This window comes from Aplysia californica, unplaced genomic scaffold (assembly GCF_000002075.1).
Source record: "Aplysia californica isolate F4 #8 unplaced genomic scaffold, AplCal3.0 scaffold00424, whole genome shotgun sequence".
NCBI classification, from domain to species: Eukaryota; Metazoa; Mollusca; class Gastropoda; order Aplysiida; family Aplysiidae; genus Aplysia; species Aplysia californica.
Window position 1 is genome coordinate 167,317 of NW_004797694.1, and position 24,427 is coordinate 191,743.

The window sequence follows — 24,427 nt, forward strand, 5'->3', positions numbered from 1 at the left end:
TACAAGTAAAAACTTAAATCACCAAAAGTAAAAAAAACCCCCACTAAAATTTACTTAAAACATCATAACAAAACCTTGGACAAACTTGGTTATATAAACACAGCAATTCAAAAACATGGAAACAGAATGAACTAAAATCTGTCTTTGAGAAAAACAACAGAAAAGTAGTCAGTAAATTTTCTAGCGTTAACACTTGCGCCTGTGTTACTGTTACGGTTTCAAACAGTTAGTGCCATGAGAAAAGCGTTAACTCTAGATCTCATGTCAGAACCCAGGCAAAGCAACAAAAACACATCATATCAAACCATGGGCGCAGACAGGAAAAAAAAAATCAACAAATTATTAGATGCCCTGAGCAAAAAGAGAATCATATTTCAACATGTAAATTATTGCAATAACATTTGATTCATAACAGTAGTCAAAACAAATCCTGAAATAATAGGATCCTTTCTCATCGTCTGCAAAAGAAAACAGAAGACATAACTTTCAAATTACAGTTAGAGTTTCTATTCAAACCTTTTTTTTGTTGTTTAAGTCAGTGTTTTACGGCACTTGCAACACAATTAGGTCATGTAAATGCCAAAGATTAGAGGTGTTACAAGAGAGTAACAAACACAAAAAAGAAGGAGGGGAGAAATGCCTTAGACTTTCCAGTTCTTGCTAAGCCCCAGATGGTCTGGGGCAGAGAAAGGTGGATAACAAACACGAGCCAAACTAAAAGAGAGAAAAATCAGTAAAGCAAATACTTTTTTTAACTGACCTAAAAAACCTATCACTTTCAAGAAAACCCATAAAAACATCCAGACCAAAATACTTAAGACTTTTCTTTTCATCATACTTGTCATACATTTTAATATTTTGCTTCAAGATTGATCAGTAGATGTTTTAGGAGGCACATAGATAACTCTTCTGATGTAGAAAAATACTCTTCCTGTAGGTAAAAAGATCCAGAAAATACTTTGCTGGAACATAAACAGGCATGTTTGACACACACTGATGAGTAGAAAACCCAAAGTTTCCCAGAGCAGACCTCAGAAAGAATGACATACAATCTGTTTTTTTAATACAAATTAATCAAGCCTTTTTCAAGGGATGTCTAGAAGCTTAAGAGTGACATATCCAAGAGAAAGACAAACCCATCAAGAACAGGTAGCTAGCTAGCTTATGTTCATCTGAACTCAGTGTAGTTACAGAGACAACGAAAAGAGCAAATTGTCAAACAATTTAATGTTAACCGATTCCCAATCATTAAAAAAAATAATTTTTTAAACCCAAAAAGCGGATTCCCAATTTTGCAGCTTGCAAGGCCAAACAAATTTCTACATTGTTTTGTCTTTGTAAAAGAGAAAAGTTTGCAATGTGTTATCTTAAGCATACTACAACAAGCCTTTGCTTTGATCACTTTTGATGAACTTATTGCATAGCAGCGTTCTACAAAAGCACAGAAAGACGATAAACACTTTCACTCCCACATGGCCTTTGCACCAAAGTGCAGCTGCCACGAGAAATTTTCTCAGGAAAGCTGAGACCCAAAAAGTTGAGTAACATACAAACAGAATCTGAACTGGTAGAAGAAATAAAGCAACTCAAAAGGAAATGAAACTAACTCAAAGAGAAATTTAAACTACAGAAGATACAGAAAAGTTTACCATTAACACAAGTTTTACTTTACAACAAAACATAGCATACTGAAAATAGTAACATATATAGAAATATATACAAAACCTATTTAGCCTAGCAAACGCTAATCAAGGAAACAGGTAAAAATATCTGTAAAACCTTTTGTTTCAGCAAGTTTTTCTTCTGAGGTGACCTGAGATCCTGTAAAATGTTGTCACCAGAGACAAAGAGCAATGAGTTTACAACCGCATTCAACACCCCTAAAAGGAATTCATTCATGTTTACTAAAGGCTGAAGAAAAGAGTGCAAAAAAAAAAATAAATAAAAGAAGAAATAGAAAAAAGGGAATCTCTAAGGTCTTCTAAGTGCAAGTGTAAGAATGCTAAAAAAACCTGCAAGAAATTGTGCACCGTTGTGTCGTAGTTTGGCAGTGAGTGAGCTCAGTACCTTCTATGTTCCCGTCATGGGAACTGGACTACGGTGCATTTGTGTGTGTAACAAGAAGAAAAAGAAAACAAGTAGGTAGCAAAAAAACAAAACAGAAAGAGATAAAACTTTGCTTGTACAAAGGCACCGACAAAAATGGATAGACGAAAAGAGAGAGGTGGGGATTGAACATGGCAAAGTAGACACAAAAGATGAAAAAAGAAGGTTGACATAGGCTCAAACTAAAACAACAAAGAAGAATAAAGGAAGTACAGAGAATGGAGCACATTTTTAGAGATCTAAAGGGAAAGGGAAAAAAAAAAGAATGAACAGAAAAGACTAAAACAGGGAAGAGAGATAATATGCCTCCTAATAGGCACATGCAGCTGAGTTGAACAATGAAAGTAAGATTCTCATCCAAAAGAAATCTGATTGACAGTAAACAATTACAAAAACAAAACGTTTAACTGAAACAGTAGACAGCGGAAAAAATGATGAAAAAAACCCAGTAAAACAGCTTCCAACACGGTCTTGAGGCCCAGCTATAATATTCTTCTTCAAAGTGGCGTGTCATTTTTGGCAGCTTGCTAAAGCGATAATTCTCTGGTTGCGTCTCTGTTCATTTCTTGGTACATTTCTCACAGTCTTTGCCAGTGTCGCTTAATAAGTCATATAACTGTGCTGTGTCACTCAGTGCATTGTGTAGCTGTGTTGTGTCGCTTGGAGTATCGCGTAGCTGTGTTGTGTCGCTCGGAGTGTCGGGTAACTGTGTTGTGTCGCTCAGAGTGTCGTGTAGTTGTGTTGTGTCGCTCAGAGTGTTGTGTAGCTATGTTGTGTCGCTAGGAGTGTCGTGTAGCTGTGTTGTGTCGCTCAGAGTGTCGTGTAGCTGTGTTGTGTCGCTCGGAGTGTCATGTAGCTGTGTTGGGTCACTTGGAGTATCGTGTAGCTGTGTTGTGTCGCTTGGAGTGTCGTGTACCTGTGTTGTGTAACTCGGAGTGTCGTGTAGCTGTGTTGGGTCGCTTGGAGTATCGTGTAGCTGTGTTGTGTCGCTTGGAGTATCGTGTAGCTATGTTGTTTCGCTTGGAGTATCGTGTAGCTGTGTTGTGTCGCTCAGTGGGTCATGTAGCTGGGCAGTTTTCAATGTCCGTTCACCTTACCTGTGTATTATTGTCAGTTGCTGTCTATCCCTAGAACAAGCAGGACGTTTTTTTGTTTAATAAAGCCAAGCTTTCAAGTAAATCTCGTTCGTCTTGCTTTATGACATTGCTTCAGTTCTAAGGAATGTTAGAAAACAAAAGTGGGAGCCGACAAAGCCTAAACAAAGAGAGGCAAAACAAATCCTCAATAGAAATCATCTGTTTTTTAACTCTACAATAATGAGTTCTCCACTATCATTTCAGCTAACTTGACAAAAACTGAAATTAAAAAGGAAGTCATTAGTTCTTCCACACTTCTCATTGAGGTTGGTAGTCAGAATTTTACATCAGTTTATGTTTTCTTCCACAAAAATACTGATCTTCCTTAGCGTGGTCATTCTCTCCAGCCTCCATTCCACCTCTTTTCAGAATTATTTTTCAGATTGCTTCAAACCGTGTGGTGTGATCCTGGTAAATTAGGTTTTATCCCTGCACAAATGAAGAAACCCAGAGAAAATACCTAACACCATGCCTTCCAACACTCATATCATCACCAGTTAGTCAAAAGCAGCTTTCAGTATACGCACACACAAAAAAATCCGACCACACATATGTCAAGAGAGGAATGACAGTTTTCACGGGAGAGATGACAATTACGGGAACCCAAAGAGAACAGGTCAGAGGAGCTGACGTTAGTACAAGCTCGTTAACAGGAAATCACAAACTGCAATTTGATGAAGGTGAAAGTCAGGCCTCGACATCATTCGATCTGAAAACTCGTTGAGAATTTCTAAAAAATCTCAACAGGATTTCAAAGTCAAAAGAAATTTATGGCTCAAGAGTGAAAACCTTCAACCTTCAACACAACTGCATGATCTCCACACCTACTGACAGACAACCAGGCCTCTAGTGGAGCAAACTCAAACAAATAAAGAGTTAAGATACCAAGTTTTGAATCACAGGGTCAGGGCGTGAGGGGGAAGGGTCAGAAAGGGGGAAGGGTCAGAGGGGGGGGGGTGGCGGGAGGGGGGGGAGTACCCACCGGGAGCGTTGGAGCCTTGGGTCGCTGTGAGGTGGGAAGAAAAATGTCACACTCACGAGACGAACACATTGTTTTTCTCCCTTCTTGAGAGTTGAAAAAAACTAGAAAACTTGTCTGTCATGATCTTAACAGATCATGTTTAGGTGAGATTATCATCTGATGTCAACATTATAATCTACTGGCTATCAATTCTATTCATATATTCATTTATTCTAACATTAATACATTTCTCATAACCCTGTGACACAATCTAGATCATTCCGCAGTTGGGCTGCTTCGAGCCTGCTTATTATGGCCAGCCCAGGCTGAGCGGGAAACTGCATCTTAGCAAGAGAGAGATATTGGATGAAATACACTTCCCACCCCAAGAATCAAACTCATATTAATATGTTCTGTAATCAATGGCAAAGAGCCTAACCAATTCACCACAGACACTATGCCAGTAAGAGCTGTCTGCCAGCCCAGTGTTTCAGTTAGAACATTTTACAAACACTCGTGAACACTAACTTCAGTGCAAGGACATGGAAGTCAAACTAGGAGAATGAAAAACAGCAAACGTGAAACATTGACTGATTAGTCTACAGGCAAACAGGTCATCTTTAGATAAAATAATCCTCTGATTTCTACAATATAATCTACCGGCTATCAGTCTTAATCCTGTGATCGTCTGACAGTAATCTACCGGCTATCAGTCTTAATCCTGTGATTAGCTGACAGTAATTTACCGGCTATCAGTCTTAATCCTGTGAATCATCTGACAGTAATCTACCGCCTATCAGTCTCAATCCTGTGATTATCTGACAGTAATCTACCGCCTATCAGTCTTAATCCTGTGAATCATGTGACAGTAATTTACCGGCTATCAGTCTTAATCCTGTGATCATCTGATGGGAAGAATAGAAAGACATCTGGCTGGTGGGAACTCAGGTCAAAGATATTTGGGAACTTCAAAATTGGTTGAATATCATCATTTAAAAATACTTCTAAAGTTTACCAAAAAAATTATTATTTAAACATGCAAGTTCCCCATATTTACAGCTAAAACTTAACAAAAAACCACCAAAAAAATTAATAGAAATGAATCCAAGCCCCTAATATTCAAGTCTCGACCAAAATAATATTTCAGCCGGCCATAGCCAGCATTTGGCTTTGTCTTGAATTCAGAGAAAATAAATGTGATCTATTCACAGTTTTCTTCAAAACCAGCATCCGATCCGGTTATAAGGAGACAAATTATTCAAAGCACAACACAAAGTTAAGACTGACAAAGAACGTAATTTGGCACAACATGCTCTTTAGTTTTATCTCTAAACTAAGTGCACAGTTTCCAAGACAAAAGATCACAGCAAGAACGGGTGGTGTCTGTGGGTACGTATTAACAGATGACTAGAAACCAAAAAAACTCTTCTCTTTCTCTCTCCCCACCCATAAACAACCCCGCACACACACTCTCATTTCAGATGTCCTCCTATCTCCCCTCTTCTGGTAAGAGTTTTAAGGTGCTCATAGCAGCATAAGTTCGTATGAGCACCCTCCCTTTAAAAAAATCTTGTTCTGTGTAAACTCCTTCTACCCCCACCCCTTTCCCCCAGCCTTTTTTCCCACCCAACCCCATCTGTCCCATTGACTCCCCTCTCTCTCAATCACTTCTGCCCATTTCTTCTAATTTACGAGGGAAAATTAATGATCACTAATTCCAAGAAGAAAAACAGTAATAAAAATAATAATAATAATAACAATATTGATAATACTATTAATAATAATAATAATTATCATTATTATAATGAAAACAACAATAACAACAACAACAACAACAACAACAATAATAATAATAATAATAATAACAATAATGATTAACAATAATAATAATAGTCACAAAAACAAATAATCAAGAGCTTCTTGGACCCTTTCAGGTTTGATACTTCTCAGTTAACTTCTCTAGACTGTATAGTTCTCCCTCCTCTCTCCTCCTTTAGAGGTTTCTCTTTAACCAACACAGTGCCAGACGTGCAAAAATAAAAATAAAAGCTAGTCATGAACTAAAATGAACACGACATCTCAGGTTGAGCATGTGAACTATCAGACAAGAGGTAAAAGTGACAACTGAGAACTGCTATCATCCAGACACTATTGCACACACACACTACTCAGCCCAGATCTCGGGCAACCCAGCCGCTCGTCCAACAAGATCAACCCACCTGGCCGACTGCCTACGGGAATTGCCAGGATGTTTGACGTTGTCGCATCAAAGGTGAAGGCGCGCCACGCAAAAGCGATATCAGGAGACATGATGTCCTTGACTGTCTTCTTCAGCATCTGGTACAAAGCCTCGTTGAAAACCTGTGACAAAAATTAGTGGACTATTGTGTTGTGTACTTTATAGACCAGCCTATCACACATGTACCAAAAAGAACTTCATGAGAATTTACAGCTGAAAAGACAGGAAAAAGAAAGATTTTGTGTTCACTGTAAACTATTTTGACATTTGACATCCTGAAAGCCACATATCCAACAATACAATATCCACCCACACTTACACACAGATGCACACATATGCCCAAATGTAAAATCCCCAGGCATACTGTCATGAAGAGACATGAGGAAAAAGACAAAAAAGAAATTAGAAGGCATGAAAGCAGAGCAGGAGAAAAAGTTTTTCAGGAGGATACGTAGACGTTTTCCTCATTCCCACTTGGGCGAAGTGAGGAAAATTTGTGTAAAGTGCCTTTCCCACAGACACAATTTCCGGCCTTAGCCTCGAACCCCCAAACTCGCAACCTCAGGATTACGCGCCCGGTACCCTAACTACTAGACGAACGACACCACAATTGTAAATATCTTACATTACAACACACAGTCCCTCACCTGGAAGTGATGTGTTTTCTACTAAAATATCTTACAGCACAACTCGTATTAGTTTCAGTAAGAGTTTGACAGCACTTGCAACACAATAATGTCATGTAAGTGCCAAAAATCAGAGGTGTTACAAGAGAGTAACAAACACGAAAAAGAAGGAGGTGTGATAAGGATGATGAATGTTTGATAGGAAAGAAGGAGCAAAACCACACCGGAGCACCCGCCAACCACCCACACAACATGTATTCCCTCACCTGGAAATAATGTGTTTTCTACTAAAATATCTTACAGCACATGACATTCCTCACTATGTGCGTCTTGTACTAAAATACCTTACATCTCTACACACAGTCCCTCTCCTGGAAGTAATGTGCCTTCCACTAAAATATCTTACATCTCTACACACAGTCCCTCTCCTGGAAGTAATGTGCCTTCCACTAAAATATCTTACATCTCTACACACAGTCCCTCTCCTGGAAAGGGGGGGGAGTACCCACCGGGAGCGTTGGAGCCTTGGGTCGCTGTGAGGTGGGAAGAAAAATGTCACACTCACGAGACGAACACATTGTTTTTCTCCCTTCTTGAGAGTTGAAAAAAACTAGAAAACTTGTCTGTCATGATCTTAACAGATCATGTTTAGGTGAGATTATCATCTGATGTCAACATTATAATCTACTGGCTATCAATTCTATTCATATATTCATTTATTCTAACATTAATACATTTCTCATAACCCTGTGACACAATCTAGATCATTCCGCAGTTGGGCTGCTTCGAGCCTGCTTATTATGGCCAGCCCAGGCTGAGCGGGAAACTGCATCTTAGCAAGAGAGAGATATTGGATGAAATACACTTCCCACCCCAAGAATCAAACTCATATTAATATGTTCTGTAATCAATGGCAAAGAGCCTAACCAATTCACCACAGACACTATGCCAGTAAGAGCTGTCTGCCAGCCCAGTGTTTCAGTTAGAACATTTTACAAACACTCGTGAACACTAACTTCAGTGCAAGGACATGGAAGTCAAACTAGGAGAATGAAAAACAGCAAACGTGAAACATTGACTGATTAGTCTACAGGCAAACAGGTCATCTTTAGATAAAATAATCCTCTGATTTCTACAATATAATCTACCGGCTATCAGTCTTAATCCTGTGATCGTCTGACAGTAATCTACCGGCTATCAGTCTTAATCCTGTGATTAGCTGACAGTAATTTACCGGCTATCAGTCTTAATCCTGTGAATCATCTGACAGTAATCTACCGCCTATCAGTCTCAATCCTGTGATTATCTGACAGTAATCTACCGCCTATCAGTCTTAATCCTGTGAATCATGTGACAGTAATTTACCGGCTATCAGTCTTAATCCTGTGATCATCTGATGGGAAGAATAGAAAGACATCTGGCTGGTGGGAACTCAGGTCAAAGATATTTGGGAACTTCAAAATTGGTTGAATATCATCATTTAAAAATACTTCTAAAGTTTACCAAAAAAATAATTATTTAAACATGCAAGTTCCCCATATTTACAGCTAAAACTTAACAAAAAACCACCAAAAAAATTAATAGAAATGAATCCAAGCCCCTAATATTCAAGTCTCGACCAAAATAATATTTCTGCCGGCCATAGCCAGCATTTGGCTTTGTCTTGAATTCAGAGAAAATAAATGTGATCTATTCACAGTTTTCTTCAAAACCAGCATCCGATCCGGTTATAAGGAGACAAATTATTCAAAGCACAACACAAAGTTAAGACTGACAAAGAACGTAATTTGGCACAACATGCTCTTTAGTTTTATCTCTAAACTAAGTGCACAGTTTCCAAGACAAAAGATCACAGCAAGAACGGGTGGTGTCTGTGGGTACGTATTAACAGATGACTAGAAACCAAAAAAACTCTTCTCTTTCTCTCTCCCCACCCATAAACAACCCCGCACACACACTCTCATTTCAGATGTCCTCCTATCTCCCCTCTTCTGGTAAGAGTTTTAAGGTGCTCATAGCAGCATAAGTTCGTATGAGCACCCTCCCTTTAAAAAAATCTTGTTCTGTGTAAACTCCTTCTACCCCCACCCCTTTCCCCCAGCCTTTTTTCCCACCCAACCCCATCTGTCCCATTGACTCCCCTCTCTCTCAATCACTTCTGCCCATTTCTTCTAATTTACGAGGGAAAATTAATGATCACTAATTCCAAGAAGAAAAACAGTAATAAAAATAATAATAATAATAACAATATTGATAATACTATTAATAATAATAATAATTATCATTATTATAATGAAAACAACAATAACAACAACAACAACAACAACAATAATAATAATAATAATAATAATAATAATAATAACAATAATGATTAACAATAATAATAATAGTCACAAAAACAAATAATCAAGAGCTTCTTGGACCCTTTCAGGTTTGATACTTCTCAGTTAACTTCTCTAGACTGTATAGTTCTCCCTCCTCTCTCCTCCTTTAGAGGTTTCTCTTTAACCAACACAGTGCCAGACGTGCAAAAATAAAAATAAAAGCTACTCATGAACTAAAATGAACACGACATCTCAGGTTGAGCATGTGAACTATCAGACAAGAGGTAAAAGTGACAACTGAGAACTGCTATCATCCAGACACTATTGCACACACACACTACTCAGCCCAGATCTCGGGCAACCCAGCCGCTCGTCCAACAAGATCAACCCACCTGGCCGACTGCCTACGGGAATTGCCAGGATGTTTGACGTTGTCGCATCAAAGGTGAAGGCGCGCCACGCAAAAGCGATATCAGGAGACATGATGTCCTTGACTGTCTTCTTCAGCATCTGGTACAAAGCCTCGTTGAAAACCTGTGACAAAAATTAGTGGACTATTGTGTTGTGTACTTTATAGACCAGCCTATCACACATGTACCAAAAAGAACTTCATGAGAATTTACAGCTGAAAAGACAGGAAAAAGAAAGATTTTGTGTTCACTGTAAACTATTTTGACATTTGACATCCTGAAAGCCACATATCCAACAATACAATATCCACCCACACTTACACACAGATGCACACATATGCCCAAATGTAAAATCCCCAGGCATACTGTCAGGAAGAGACATGAGGAAAAAGACAAAAAAGAAATTAGAAGGCATGAAAGCAGAGCAGGAGAAAAAGTTTTTCAGGAGGATACGTAGACGTTTTCCTCATTCCCACTTGGGCGAAGTGAGGAAAATTTGTGTAAAGTGCCTTTCCCACAGACACAATTTCCGGCCTTAGCCTCGAACCCCCAAACTCGCAACCTCAGGATTACGCGCCCGGTACCCTAACTACTAGACGAACGACACCACAATTGTAAATATCTTACATTACAACACACAGTCCCTCACCTGGAAGTGATGTGTTTTCTACTAAAATATCTTACAGCACAACTCGTATGTATTCCCTCACCTGGAAATAATGTGTTTTCTACTAAAATATCTTACAGCACATGACATTCCTCACTATGTGCGTCTTGTACTAAAATACCTTACATCTCTACACACAGTCCCTCTCCTGGAAGTAATGTGCCTTCCACTAATACCCTACAACCACCCACACAACATGTATTCCCTCTCCTGGAAGTAATGTGCTTTCCACTAAAATATCTTACATCTCTACACACAGTCCCTCTCCTGGAAGTAATGTGCCTTCCACTAAAATATCTTACATCTCTACACACAGTCCCTCTCCTGGAAGTAATGTGCCTTCCACTAAAATATCTTACATCTCTACACACAGTCCCTCTCCTGGAAGTAATGTGCCTTCCACTAAAATATCTTACATCTCAACACGTATTCCCTGATCAGGAAGTGATGTGTTTTCTACTAAAATATCTTACAGCACAACATGACATCCTCACCTGGAAGTGATGTGTCTTCTACTGAAATATCTTTTCAGCATAACACAACATTCCTCGCCTCAAAGTGATGTGTCTTCTTTAATAATAATTTATAAATAAAGGCACCAGCCATCTTTTTCCAGGTGCTGTATTAACCTGATGCGTCTTCTACTAAAACATCTCAAATCCCAAAATGTATTCCCTCACCTGGAAGTGATGTGTCTTGGACATCTGCTTGTCCTCCAGATACGGGCAATGACTGGCCACCAGCTCCGCCCAGGCGCTGGTCAACATCGTCGGGTCCTTGAATGCCAGGATGCACTTGCCCAGGTTCATGATGACCTGCACAGCATTGTCACGGAAACGGCAGCTCTCCTACACATCAGAAAAAAAGTATTTCCAATTAGCCTGTGATACTATGACGCTTTTGAGTCTGAGTTTGAGGTTGGATGGCTGTCTGTATTCATTGAACAGTGTTGTCCAGAAAATACTGACCCGAAACCCAGATTGTTCATCGAAGAATGTGGAACAGTGTGACTGCCTCTTTCCAGCCAATGTAGGTGGACAACTAGCATAGATACAGGTTATGTACAACTAAAGACAGCAAACAGTTAGCTCAGCTGGTAGTGTGGTGAACTACAATATCTATGACCCTTGTTTGAATTCTTGGTCTGACATTTTAGAAATTGGGTTGTTTGGGGAGTTTTCATGACTCTCCACCCACTTGGCTATGTCTTATCAGGGACAGATGATAACTTGGAGATCCTGACTTTTCCAATTAAATTACAAGGTAGAATAGGAGTAACATACAGTTGAGTACATCAATTTAGATGCATTCAGACAACAGAGGGGATAGGGTGTTTAGGCCATGATGCTGACAATGATATGCTTAATTAGATTAATGTTCATGGAGAAGTAGAAATTCCAGTGCACACGTGAGAGGGGAACAGAGGCCATAAGAAACCAATTGATTATAAATGTTTTAAGCTCCCATAATAACAATTTAGATAGTAAAGGTGGCAGGCTGCTTCAACCGTGCCTGTCAGGGAAAACCTGGGCTGAGCGGGATACAGCATCCCAGCAGACAGATGGAAACACAGCCCATTCTGCTCTAGTGACCACCTGTCCAGGACAATCATCTGTACAAATGACCACTTCCCACTTCCATACATGCCATTTTTTCTTTATTACAATGACACTGTCCAAGGGGACTACCTGCCTTAAATGATAACTTTTCTCCTAAACCATGGGTGGTCATTTTGGACAAGTCTGATTGACTGTAATGGAAAAAATGATTTCTCCATATTTATTAGAATCACCCTCTTGTCTTCTCATTGCAACAGCAAAGAGGCTTACCATTACACCAGAGACACACAAACATAAAACAACAGAAGTGACTGAGGACCCTTACGTTTGTCAGCTGTGGCATCACGGTCTCCTCGTCCCCGAAGACAAAGTTGACGGTGGAGCACATGTGGACGTGGTGGCCCAGGGGGGAGCTCATCATGAACCGCAGCACGTGCCGTCTGGAACCAACGAAGTAGACATGGTTTTATTTAACTGTTTTATAGCAAGTGGCATCTGGACACAGGAAAGTAGACACAAAGTCAACATTGAGCTGTTTTACAGCATGTGGCATCTGGACACAGGAAAGTACACACAAAGTCAACATTGAGCTGTTTTATAGCATGCGACGTCTGGACACAGGACAGTAGACACAAAGTTTACATTTAACTGTTTTATTAATTTTTTTATTTTGGTAAAAGATTAACAGCACTAGCAATACAATAAGGTCATAAAAGTGCCAAAGATTAGGGGTGTTACGAGAGAATAACAAACAAAAAACAGAAAGAGGGGAAATAAGGACCACAGGTGTTTGATAAGAAAGAAGGAGCAAACCAGATCAGAGCACTCGCCAACCACCCACGAACTGTTTTATAGCACGAGACATCTGAACACAACAACAAGGTAGACATGATTTCATTGAACTGTTTTATGGCATGTGACGTCTAGACACAACGAAGTAGAAACGGTTTTATAGAACTGTTTCATAGCATGTGACGTCTAGACACAAGAAAGTAGACACGGTTTTATTGAACAGTTTTATGGTACGTGACATCTGGACACAGGAAAGTAGAAACAAAGTCAACATTGAACAGTTTTAATCGCAGTTGATGCCTGGAACCAACGAAGTAGACACGGTTTATATGAACTGTTTTATAGCACGTGATGTCTGGACACAAGAAAGTAGACATGATTTTATTAAACTGTTTTATAGCAGTGCTTGCCAACCTGGGCAATTTGGTACAGGTGGGAGTTGGAGACAATCCGAGTAGTGACAGGTGTTATCAAAGGCCCTGTTTAAAAGAATATACTTAGATGGCTGGCTAAAACAATTTGGCCTTCTGAAAGATGGCACAAGTGGGCGTTGGCCATAAAAATTATTATTATTATTATTGCTTTTGTTATTATCTCTATTATTAATATTATTAGTATTATTATTATCGTTACCATTATCATTATAATTTTTATTATTATTATTATTATTGCTTTTGTTATTATCTCTATTATTAATATTATTAGTATTATTATTATCGTTACCATTATTATTATAATTTTTATTATTATTATTATTATAAATATTACTACAAACTCATTATTTTTGTACCTTTATCACGTTTTCAATTAGGATCATGAGAAATAAAATCAACACAGTCCAATAATAAGAGGCTCAGAGAGATAGGCGCGACCTCAGTGCTTTCTTGTCCTATCTCCATTTCTAATAACAGTGAAAACAGTTCATAGCAAAGAGTAAGCTTAAAAGGAAATCCCATTTTCAATCTTTAAAAAAGGGAGATAGGAGAAGAAAGCACTGAGGTAGTGTAGGATTAATCATATCTGGACATATAATAACATGGGAAAAAACACAGACCCTGGAGGAAGTGTGAGCACAGCTGACTTGGTCCCCGTGGTCCTCAGACGGAGGATGGGCTGGCCAGTGACCAGGCTCTTCCACGAGTACGGCTCAGCGACCAACGTACCGGGCTGCACGGGGGGCGGCGGCTTTTGCTCTCCCACAACCGAGTCTGTGGGGGAGGGGAGGAACGCGAGACTGGTGAAAGCTTGAAATTTGAAACAGGTTTTCATTTCAAAATGAATAAACATCTATTGCTGAAAGGTTCACAAAGCCAGAATAAAGATATCATGGAAAACGGAAAGTGATCATTAAAAAGTGTCAGAAGCAACATGCAAACTTTCATTCCCGCAGCCGCAATTTCTCTCTCTCTCTCTTTCTCTCTCTCTCTCTTTCTCTCTCTCTCTCTCTCTCTCACTCTCTCTCGCTCTCACATACATAGACAAACACACATACAAACATAAACACAGACACACTCAAACACATACACAAAGAGACATTAACTCATTCACACAACATTCTGTAAGGGGGGGTGGGCTCTTTTTTCTCGAATTACAAAACAACAATCTTTTCATTACAATCTATAACCATCAAATCATGCATGCATGGCACAAGAAGAGATTAACTTATTCAAAAACAAAGCCAGAAAAGAAACTGTTATTCCATTTCATATAATTGCCGTATCACTTTTCAGCAAAAGCGTAATTATTACCTAGACTGATCGAGGCATTAGTCGGTTCCTTGTCCAAGTCTTTCTCTTTCCCCTGCTTGATCTGCGACAGAGCTTTCTTCTCCTCGACGAGCGGCAGGGGCGGGTCAAACCAGCGAGACAGCACGGAGTACGACACCACGATCTCCGTCTGAGCCAAATTGTCCACGACTTGTCCTCAGTCAAGGAAACAAGGCAGGTTTTCATAGGACTAGACATGAGACTATATCTAACTTGACCTATACTTCATTGCGTTATTATGACTGAAAAAGTATTGAGCACACTATTTCATATAGAATTCAGAAAGTTATGCTTTTGCTTAAAAATACATAGTAATTCTGTCAAAGTATATTCATGGAAACTGGATTCTACTCAGATTCAAGTTAAAGTTATTTAGATTTCTTTACCATATCTTTGCACCTGATCATACAGATTGTCATCAGTTACACTTTTTGACATACTGTTTCACTCTGTCCATATCACAGCGCAAGCTCAAACATAATTTCATTATAATTATTTGCCTTCAACAGTAACATGCTTTTGAGATTCATTATATCAGCTTCAGACTTCTTTTAAAAATCTTTGGTTAAATCAAAAAGGATACACAAGTAAAATGGAGAGCCATCATTTGGTGCCTGAGAAAGAAAAGAGAAAATGTAGAAAATCATTATCATCCGAATCATAGGCATCATTATCATCATCATTGTCATTACGATCAACATAATCGTCAACATTATCATGACAATATCGCAACAAACCATGTCTATTGGTTACTGTTAAGATCTTTATTATTAAGAAACAAATGTTCAAGTTTTTAAAAGCAATGGGATGTAGAAATCTACATTATTATTTATACATCACATTCCAAGCAAGCATCCTCAATGATTATCTGTGAGTTTGCTGTGAGTCAAACTTTTTTAAAAAAGCACATTGATATAACAGAATTTACTTCATGAAAGCAGGTAAAAAAAGAAGACGGGAAGAAGTTGCAAGTGAATAATAAAACAGTAAGACACCCTCCCATCCTCCCATGACCCCTTAGCAGGGAAAGAGAGACACAAAAGCGTGAGGATAAGAAAGAAGATTTTAAAAAAGCCAGAAACAAAAGAATTTTCTCCACTATAACTGTGACTGTGAAGTTTCCAAGATGGAACAATTGTGACTCTAGACATCTTTACAAACATGAAACTGTGTGAAAATTTGGAAGAAATTAAACACATGCTTTCATTACATACAACTTGCCTCTAGAATACCTCATTAATTCAACTTGATGAAAGTGTGCCTCAAATAACAGAACAAGTGAACAAAGAAATACATTTCACTCACAAAAGTCAGAGAGTAAACTTATAGAACAAAACTAAAACCTTTTTTGGCTTATTCAAATGAAATATTTAACATGAAGAATTCCAGAAACAACTCAGCACAAATGGTTAAAAAAAAAGCTAGCAAAGAGTAACTAATGACATCAAAGCCAAACTTGTCTCTTTCTGCTTTTTTCCACCTGTAAGTGTAACACTTCTCCTGTATGGGGCAGTGACACTCTTCATCAACTCATAAAACACATATCAGTATGTTATTATTGTTTATTTGTCAGCATGCTTCCCATTTATCTATCTTGTAACAGAAAACAGAGTCTTTTAACTTCGCCAGTAAGCAGGAAAAGCATATAACTGTCATCAACAAGACGTCATCCCGTCAAAATGCTGACATACAACCAAGACTTATACAGGAGAAATGTGAATGAAAAACGAACTATAAAATATAGCGTGAAGTGTGCGAAATAAATGCGCGAAATGTGTGGGAAATAATCACGCAAAGTAACGTGAAATGTCCAGCGGTGAAACATCCAGCAACTGCTCTGGCTCTTGCACTCACTTCCTCCAGCTCCTCCATTTCCTCGTGCGACTCCAACAGAAGACTGGCACGAGCCATCAGACTACCGCGGGTCTACAGTACAGTAGCAGCAGCAGCAAATCAAGGACACTGATTTCATTACTATCGTTGCAGGGATTTCCCTACAGCCGATGATGTTTATCACTTATGTTTACGTGTGTGTGTGTGTGTGTGTGTGTGTGTGTGTGTGTGTGTGTGTGTGTGTGTGTGTGTGTGTGTGTGTGTGTGTGTGTGTGTGTGTGTGTGTGTGTGTGTGTGTGTGTGGGAGCCTATCCTTTCGAATTGTTTGGAGCCCCGAAGAGCGCGCTCTTCGTCAGGGCCACCGCCTCCCTAGTTACTGTGATTGTTATGGTTGTGGAAGCGGCGGTAGTTTTAGAAAATGTTGTTGTTGTTATTGTTGGCACATTTCTCTAATAACAGTAACAAATCAATTATACTGATTTTAATAACTTTTTACGTAACTTTTATTGTCATTATTGAATTTTTTAAATCGTTTTTATTTTCAGTACGCATGCTGTTATTGTTGTTATTGTGGTTGGAACTGGCATGTGTCAACAGTAACCACAGCAAACAAGGTAGACTGTCTTTAAAATGTCACTATTGTAGTCGACGTTGTTGTATCTCTTGATTTAGTTTAGAGTTATTTTCCATACAGATATTATCTTATTTAGAGAGACAAGGATTTTAAAAAGAGATATCAAAAACATACACGCACATATACACACACACACAAAAGCACACACACACACACACATTCGCTCACACACACACACACACACACACATTCACTCACACACACATATATACACACATACACACACAAATTAGCACACATACACACACACATACACATACGTACACACACAAACACACACATTCTATACACATACACACACACACACACACACATACCGATGTTGCTTGTGGGGGTCTCTTCTCCATCTTACTTGGGGCCACACACACACACATACACACACACACACACACACACAGACAAATATGTGCACGCACACACACACACACACACATACACACACACATACCGATGTTGCTTGTGGGGGTCTCTTCTCCGTCTTACTCGGGGCCGTGGTGCTGGAAGGCGTCACACTCTGAGGAAAAGCAACACAAACAGAGAGCCGATGACCGAGACTGAACCGAACGTCGCTGACAGCTATATCTGGACATGGGATTACTCTGCTGCCAGATTTATTCGCCCACCAGAGTGACAAAATCGAAACATCAGAACAGCTGAGGACAAAAAAAGAGGGATAGTAAAGGAGCAGTGGCGTTCTCGTGCCAACTTTGTCAGAAGGTGTGAAAAGCATGTAGATGAAGGACAGGGTGTTGATTACATTTGTGCAGATGATGTATTTTGCTTTTAAAGCATCAATGTGGCTGGGAACATTATAATCAACCACCCCCCCCTCCCCCAAAGTGTTTGAGAAATAGAAAAAAACTTCTGAAGACATACCACACGAGGAATTCATGTGTGCGTGTTCATGTATGTGTCAGTGTGTGTATGCATGTGTGTGTTTGTGTGTATGTGTGCGTGTGTGTGTGCAAGTTTGTGTGTGGGTTGTGAATTTACAAATTTGTGAGAGAAGGAAATAGGAGTAGATCCCACCAGATGGCTCTTCAGCCCCAGGTACCAGGCATTGGACTGATCAAACTCAGTATTGAGAAAAGCCAAACTGACTGAGTCATAAAGCCAACATTTTCTTCATGGGGAATACTATTTGTGAGGCAGCGTAGTGGAATCATGCTCTCGTCAAAATAATCAAAGTGAAGAAACTTGCATTTTTCCACAGGTTTGTGAATTTTTATCAAATTTTTGTTTTTTGGCTCAACACCTTTCATATCCATTAAAAAAACTCATTTCTGTGTGGATTTTTCTGAAAAACATTGATTAAAGGCACAAAAAATGTAAATTTTCAGTTACCACGGACTCTTAAGCTAAGGAAATAACTAAATCTTTGGCCGCCATTTTCTCACTAATTTTACCTCTGAAAACAAGTGACCCCCTCCTCCTTCTTTCGCAAATATCTTGACTTGTATTCAAGATAAATGGATATTTTTTCCATCCAAATAAAGACTTGTGAAAAAGCTTTAAGATGATACCAATAACTCTACAAGCCCAAAAATTGACCAGAGCCTGATTCCGCCAAGCTGCCTCACATTTGACACTTCATTATTCTTTTTTTATACGTGCCCTCTGTATCGCATTTTGTTATACAAACAAAAATTGAGTACTGAGTGCTGATCATATCGAAATATGAAAAAAATATGTATTGCACGTAAAGATGTGAAGATCTACAACAGACTTCTTGGTGAATGTTCCAAAGACCATGATACACAGTTCTTTGATTGCATATTTACCTAGACAGTTCTTTGCAGAATGTGCTGGAATCTAAAGGACTATATTTTTTAGTTGAGCTTTAGGAGAAATGTCATTAATTGTTTAAAAGATCATATTAAGTGGAGTAAACAGCCATTTTAAAAATGCGTCACGCTGAAAGGGTTATTTTTTGCATGCTGTCAGGGATATTGACACTCAATACAATAAAGTACAGAACAACAAAACAAAGATGAAACTAAAGGACATTAAGAAGACAAATATACCAATTTTTATTTTTTTAAACTCAAAAGCATAAGATTCACGCCTACAAAATTAGATAAAAATAAAAATTTTTAAAAACCAAACAGATCATGCAGTTACAAAGATTTCACACATACATTAAAATTTGTGCGTGTCAGTACAACTACATAAAAGTAACGAACATGCAGGTGGACTCCTGATCCTTCCAAGAGATGAATGGAGCCCGAACTAACACTTAGAGAGTCTAAAAAATTTAATTTTCTAGAATGCTCTTCTAAATTCTTAGAGGGAAGAGAAGACTACAATACATTATCATGAGGGTGCCATAGAATTAAAGCAAAAGACGCGTGCAGTTAATGGTATGAGTTGTAGATGAATCTAATCCAAGGTGGAGTTAAAAAAAGCTAACTAGCTTTAATAGTCTTCTGATTGAACACAATATATCTTCAATTTTAAAAAATTGTGCTCCGGCTTATTCCCATGTCAGACGAGCCAACAGGCGAAGATAAAAAAATCCTCAACTTTTTCGCATCTGTGGAAACTCGGGTGCTGAGACTTAAGATTCACGAACCAAAGAGTACATCTTGTGTTGCGACTATTTCTATATGTAGCACAGTGCAAAATCTGCATTACTCCAGAAATCCAGATTTCCAGATTTATCTGGAAAATCAGTAAGTCTGTAATTTATATCTCATTCTCATGGGTAGCAAGCAGTGCAACATTCAGTAGGAAGCATTGATGCTGCTGTTCACACATTTATCAACTTGCAGATGTACACTGAGGATGAGCCTAAGTTTCCAAAGAAACAACATCCTGCGAGGGAAAGCTGGGGGTTCAACGCTACATCTTACAAGTGTGTGTCTGACAATAAAATAATTTGTTCAGCAAAAAAATGTTCGTTGCCGACTTGATTTATTTCCTGTACACCTTTTCCTACTGATCCTTTATAACCGGCTTTTCAAAAGAGGGAACTACATGTATTTTAAAAAAACTGATTTGGACGAATATTGTACCCAAGCATGCATTATGGAAAAAAAACTGTGAGCACATAGTTGAAGCAAAATGACACACTCCGTGACTGTGGAGCTTGGAGGTTGCGTTCTTTGACTCTTTGGAGACTTAAGCTGTTTTAAAAATTTTTTAACCTCCCATGCCTCTTTGCAAAGGGTTGGCTTTGTTCATAATTTACACGTAAACTTTGTACCGTGTTATCATGCAAAAATGCAGTCGAACCTGTGTAAGACAGCTACCCGTTGTCAAGGAGAAAAGTGGCCGTATAAGACAGGTGGCCGTCTTAGGCAGGACTGATCAAGATGAAGAAAACAAACCCTTCCTTTCTGAGGTCCCAACCGAAGATAGCCGCATTGTTGTTGTTGTTATTGTTGTTGTTTTCACTATGTTTTTTTTCGTTTTTTTTCTTTTGTTGCGGCTTTTGTGCAAGGGTGACAATAAAACGAAATGTGTCAGACAAGGGGGATGGAGTGCTATGGTTGTTGTTGTTGTTGTTGTTATCGATCCAGCAACAGCTGGGCTCTCGCCCTTCTGTCCAATGCCATGTAGTGATAAGTGCAGGTCTGCTGCAGTTGCTGTAATGTTCCATAGAGTGTGTTGTCAATGTTAGGTCTCGGAGGGAGAAGGGTAGCTCTGATGTCATTTAGGGCTGTACAGTGGAACAGGTGATGATCCACAGTCTCATATGCATAGTCACACAAGGGACACATTGGGGGAAGTTCCGGGTTAAGAGTGCAATGGTAAAACAAACACATGGGTCGCCACCACTCGGAGAACAAGCAACATTTCTGTCTCAAAGTCATGTTGACGTCCATTGTTACTTTGTTACAGACTGGGTAAACAGTGACCACTCATCTCACTTCTGATTTGTGTACGAGTTCTGGGCGGGGCTTATAGGTTATGAGGGATCACACGCTTACCTCAATGGCAGCTGAAAATTTGTTACCAATTGGTCAACAGTGGGAGGGGCCTACGCAACATGATCGGTTGGAGGGACTACCTAACAACAACGACAGGTGATTGAATTATGACAGCTTGCCCACAATGCCAGGGTCCAATGCACAGTTTATGACAAAACGTAATGGAGTCACTAAGGTGGCCGTCTAAGACAGGTGTTATTGCTTTGTTTGATAGGGGTTGTGTGTTAAAATATGGTGGCCGCAGCCGCGTTGGACAAGTGCCCGTTTTACACAGTTAAATTATATAGAAAAAACGCAAGGGGGGAAATGGAAAGTGGCCGTTTGTACAGGTGGCCATCTTATAGGGCAGGTTCGACTATAGTTCCAGAAACAGGCTAGCACAATCCCCGCAACATACTCTATTATTTACATTTTCATGGGAACAGTGTTTCCAATCGCGTTCTATAAAATTCCAAAATAACAACGTCATTGCCCTGAGCTTTGATCTATTTGTTTGAAACGAAAGGAAATTGGGATAATTAAGTAGGTTCCCAGCTCCACTCTCCCGCTAAAGAAACTAAACCGTGAAAGCCCTCAAAGGGTATTTGAGTTAAACTTTACCTTAAGTAAACTAAGGCCACATTATTGCCAGAAAATCCTGAACAAAGATACAGCTGAACATTAGTGAAAAAAAGCTGACTGCTACCAGTCCCAGCTTCACGTTTTTTCCATCACTTCCATCACTGTAAAAAATTTGATGGGTCGCATTCAAGCATAAACAGGAAGAAATGACAAACACTGCCTCAATACTGACAAAAGAGTGGAAATTATTATAAGCCCATCTCTAAAAGGACAATCCTGAGCCGCCAACAAAAGGAAAAACAAGTCAGTCTGGTCATTACAATAACCTCAGAAACAAGGCATTCGACCAAAGAGCTCAAGCCCTGAGGTGGCTGGGTTTCAGCCAGACTGGATTGTTGACTCTGCGAGCAAGACAAGTGCAGGGCATAAAGTGCATTAAACTCTCATGAGGAAATATGGCAAGTGCAGAATGGTAAAACCATAGGCTTCAAATAAGAATTTATTCATTTTGAAACAAGAAAAGTAAGAAGAAAAAAATTCTGAAGGAAAAGGCTAACAACTCTGCACAGCGTCAAGAAATTAAGGAGTGTGAGGGAAGCAATAAAAGATCTGATGTGCCCATCTCTAGGAAAATGCAAAGCCTGATTTGAATATTAAAAAATGATAAACAGTGCAGTAATGAATTTCGCATAAATTAGAGAGATAATTCAAACCCTAAAAGACACTACAGTAAGTAATATAAATCTAAAACTCAGCTCTCAAGACCATAAAAATCTGTCGCCTTGATATTTCATATTGGTAAATCAATAAAATGTTATCCCTTTCAGCAATGAAAGAGAAGTGTGAACAGAAAATACATGTAATAAAATTATTACAAGAAGTCAGTGGAATTTACATACTATGGGTAGGTGAGAGAGAACGTTACATATTATGCATGATGTGCAAAAAATACAAACTGAATGTGATATATGGCATGAGGTGGAGTGTACAAAAGACCGGTGCAAATACTAAACCTGGTGACCGTGGTGGTGTGGTTGATGGTGGTGGTGATGGTGAGACTTGTCTAGTCTCTATAACAGAAAGTAAAGCCATTACATTACTCTGAGACAAAGACTTGAATGACTTTACGGTTCAACTTCAAACAAACTTTTTACACCTTTTAGAATATTATCATTCAAGTCATCTGAATCAATACCTCCCAGAAAATAGCCTTGACTTACACCATCGCTCATGAGACGTAGAAGTGATACGTGATGTGCAACTCCAATGCGAAAATACATTTGTGCTGTGCAGCCATACCAATTATCATTCTTATTGTCAATTCTTTGAGGGAAGAGGGCAAAAATAACAAAAGAGGGGCTGACATATGCAAAACCCGCTACATCCATTTTAGCACTTTTAAGAAAATCAGCTTTTTTAAAAGCTGCTATACGCACAAACGTGTAAAAAGAAGATTTATTTGGTGACTTTTATGAAGTACGTTTTGGGTTTTGGCTGAAAACACTTTATGCATCTGATAGCCGGTAACAAAGTGCATCTATAAGCAACAAATTTTCGATTTTTTCCAAAATGTCACTTTGCGGATTTTGCATCTCACCCCCTCAAATACATGGACAACTTTAAAAAATAAATTTCAAGCAATTCCCTCTCAGTTTTATAACCATTTCACCTGAATTTTCCTGACTCACTTTTCCAATGTAACTACAGCTGTTCATATATGCAAGTATCATTTTTTAAAAATAATATGAGTGACATTGGAGAAGGCTATCCCCAGCCTTTGTGCATGTGGGTGCAGTAACTACAGAGTGTTGGAGGAGTCCTGCATGCACCTCAGAGGAAACGTTTTCCTACGCTTTAGCTCGAGTAGAGATGAATAAACTGTGTGCAAGTGTGCAAGGAGTAAGAAATTCATCTCTTAACATCCATTTGTCATGAAATACAGGACTTTTTGATTGAACACCCTGTAGAAAACTTTCATGATGTGATTATAGACAGTACCTGTGGTCAAATGAAAAAAAAAACCCAACGCAAAACTATTCAAATTACTGATAGCAGCGCACAGATAGTGAACACGAGGGACATTATCCAATCAAAATTCACGAAATAAAAAACGAAAGCTGGTAAATTGCTTTTTTAGACTTTCTTCACACAGTTAAACATTTTATGCAAAAATCTTGACTAGCAAAAATGAACGGTTTGTAGTCGAGATTTTTCTTAGAGTTACGGCACTCGTTCAATGTTACAGGCTACAAAAACTTATTTTGTAACAACATATGAAAAGCCAGTCTAACAACAAAACCTAGGCTTTGAAAAAATAATGACCCCATCCTGTGGCGATCAAAACTAAAACCTGAGCAAAACCCCCCCCCAAAAAACGTAACAACTAGCTCTGAGAGATAAGGAATAAAACCAAATCGGCCATATCTGTCCCTACTATACTACAAAATGTTAAAAATAATCATAAATATACACAACTAGCGTCTATAGCATCATTTTTTTTCCTGCATAGAACTGTTTTTTGTTCCAATGGCTTATTCCACTAAACACTGTTGACCTGCTAGAACATATCAAAACAGCTGTGAATAATGCACAGGTGATGTTATAAATCTTGACACCAAAACTCCTTTGATTTGCTGCTTGGTAAGCCACACAACGACCGACAACACAAAATCTTCACAAAAAAATCATGTTCGAAAGAAAAGCGCAAAAAGAAAGATGATGGGAAATCCCCGAACCTGTGCAAGTGCAAAAGTGAAATGAGAAAATAATCTCTTACCTTGAGGTCTGAGTAGTACTGGTTACACAAGTAGGTGTTGGACTTGTGGAAGATGTACAGAGTCCTGGAAACAAACAAAATAATAATAATAATAATAAATAATAA

The 24,427-nt window shown here is 38.8% G+C and overlaps 1 protein-coding gene across 1 annotated transcript in view; it reads right to left on the bottom strand.

Annotated features, from left to right (window-relative positions):
* The window catches only part of LOC101849391 (androglobin), a gene marked incomplete in the record, with an annotated part of 95,208 nt that overhangs the window by 28,940 nt on the left and 41,841 nt on the right, over positions 1–24,427 (bottom strand). Inside the window, 12 exon segments of the mRNA XM_035971373.1 lie at positions 1,780–1,821; positions 6,423–6,564; positions 7,540–7,601; positions 9,785–9,926; positions 11,150–11,317; positions 12,354–12,468; positions 13,875–14,028; positions 14,569–14,736; positions 15,170–15,200; positions 16,441–16,512; positions 17,502–17,567; positions 24,323–24,391. Coding sequence (XP_035827266.1) covers positions 1,780–1,821; positions 6,423–6,564; positions 7,540–7,601; positions 9,785–9,926; positions 11,150–11,317; positions 12,354–12,468; positions 13,875–14,028; positions 14,569–14,736; positions 15,170–15,200; positions 16,441–16,512; positions 17,502–17,567; positions 24,323–24,391 — 1,231 coding nt within the window.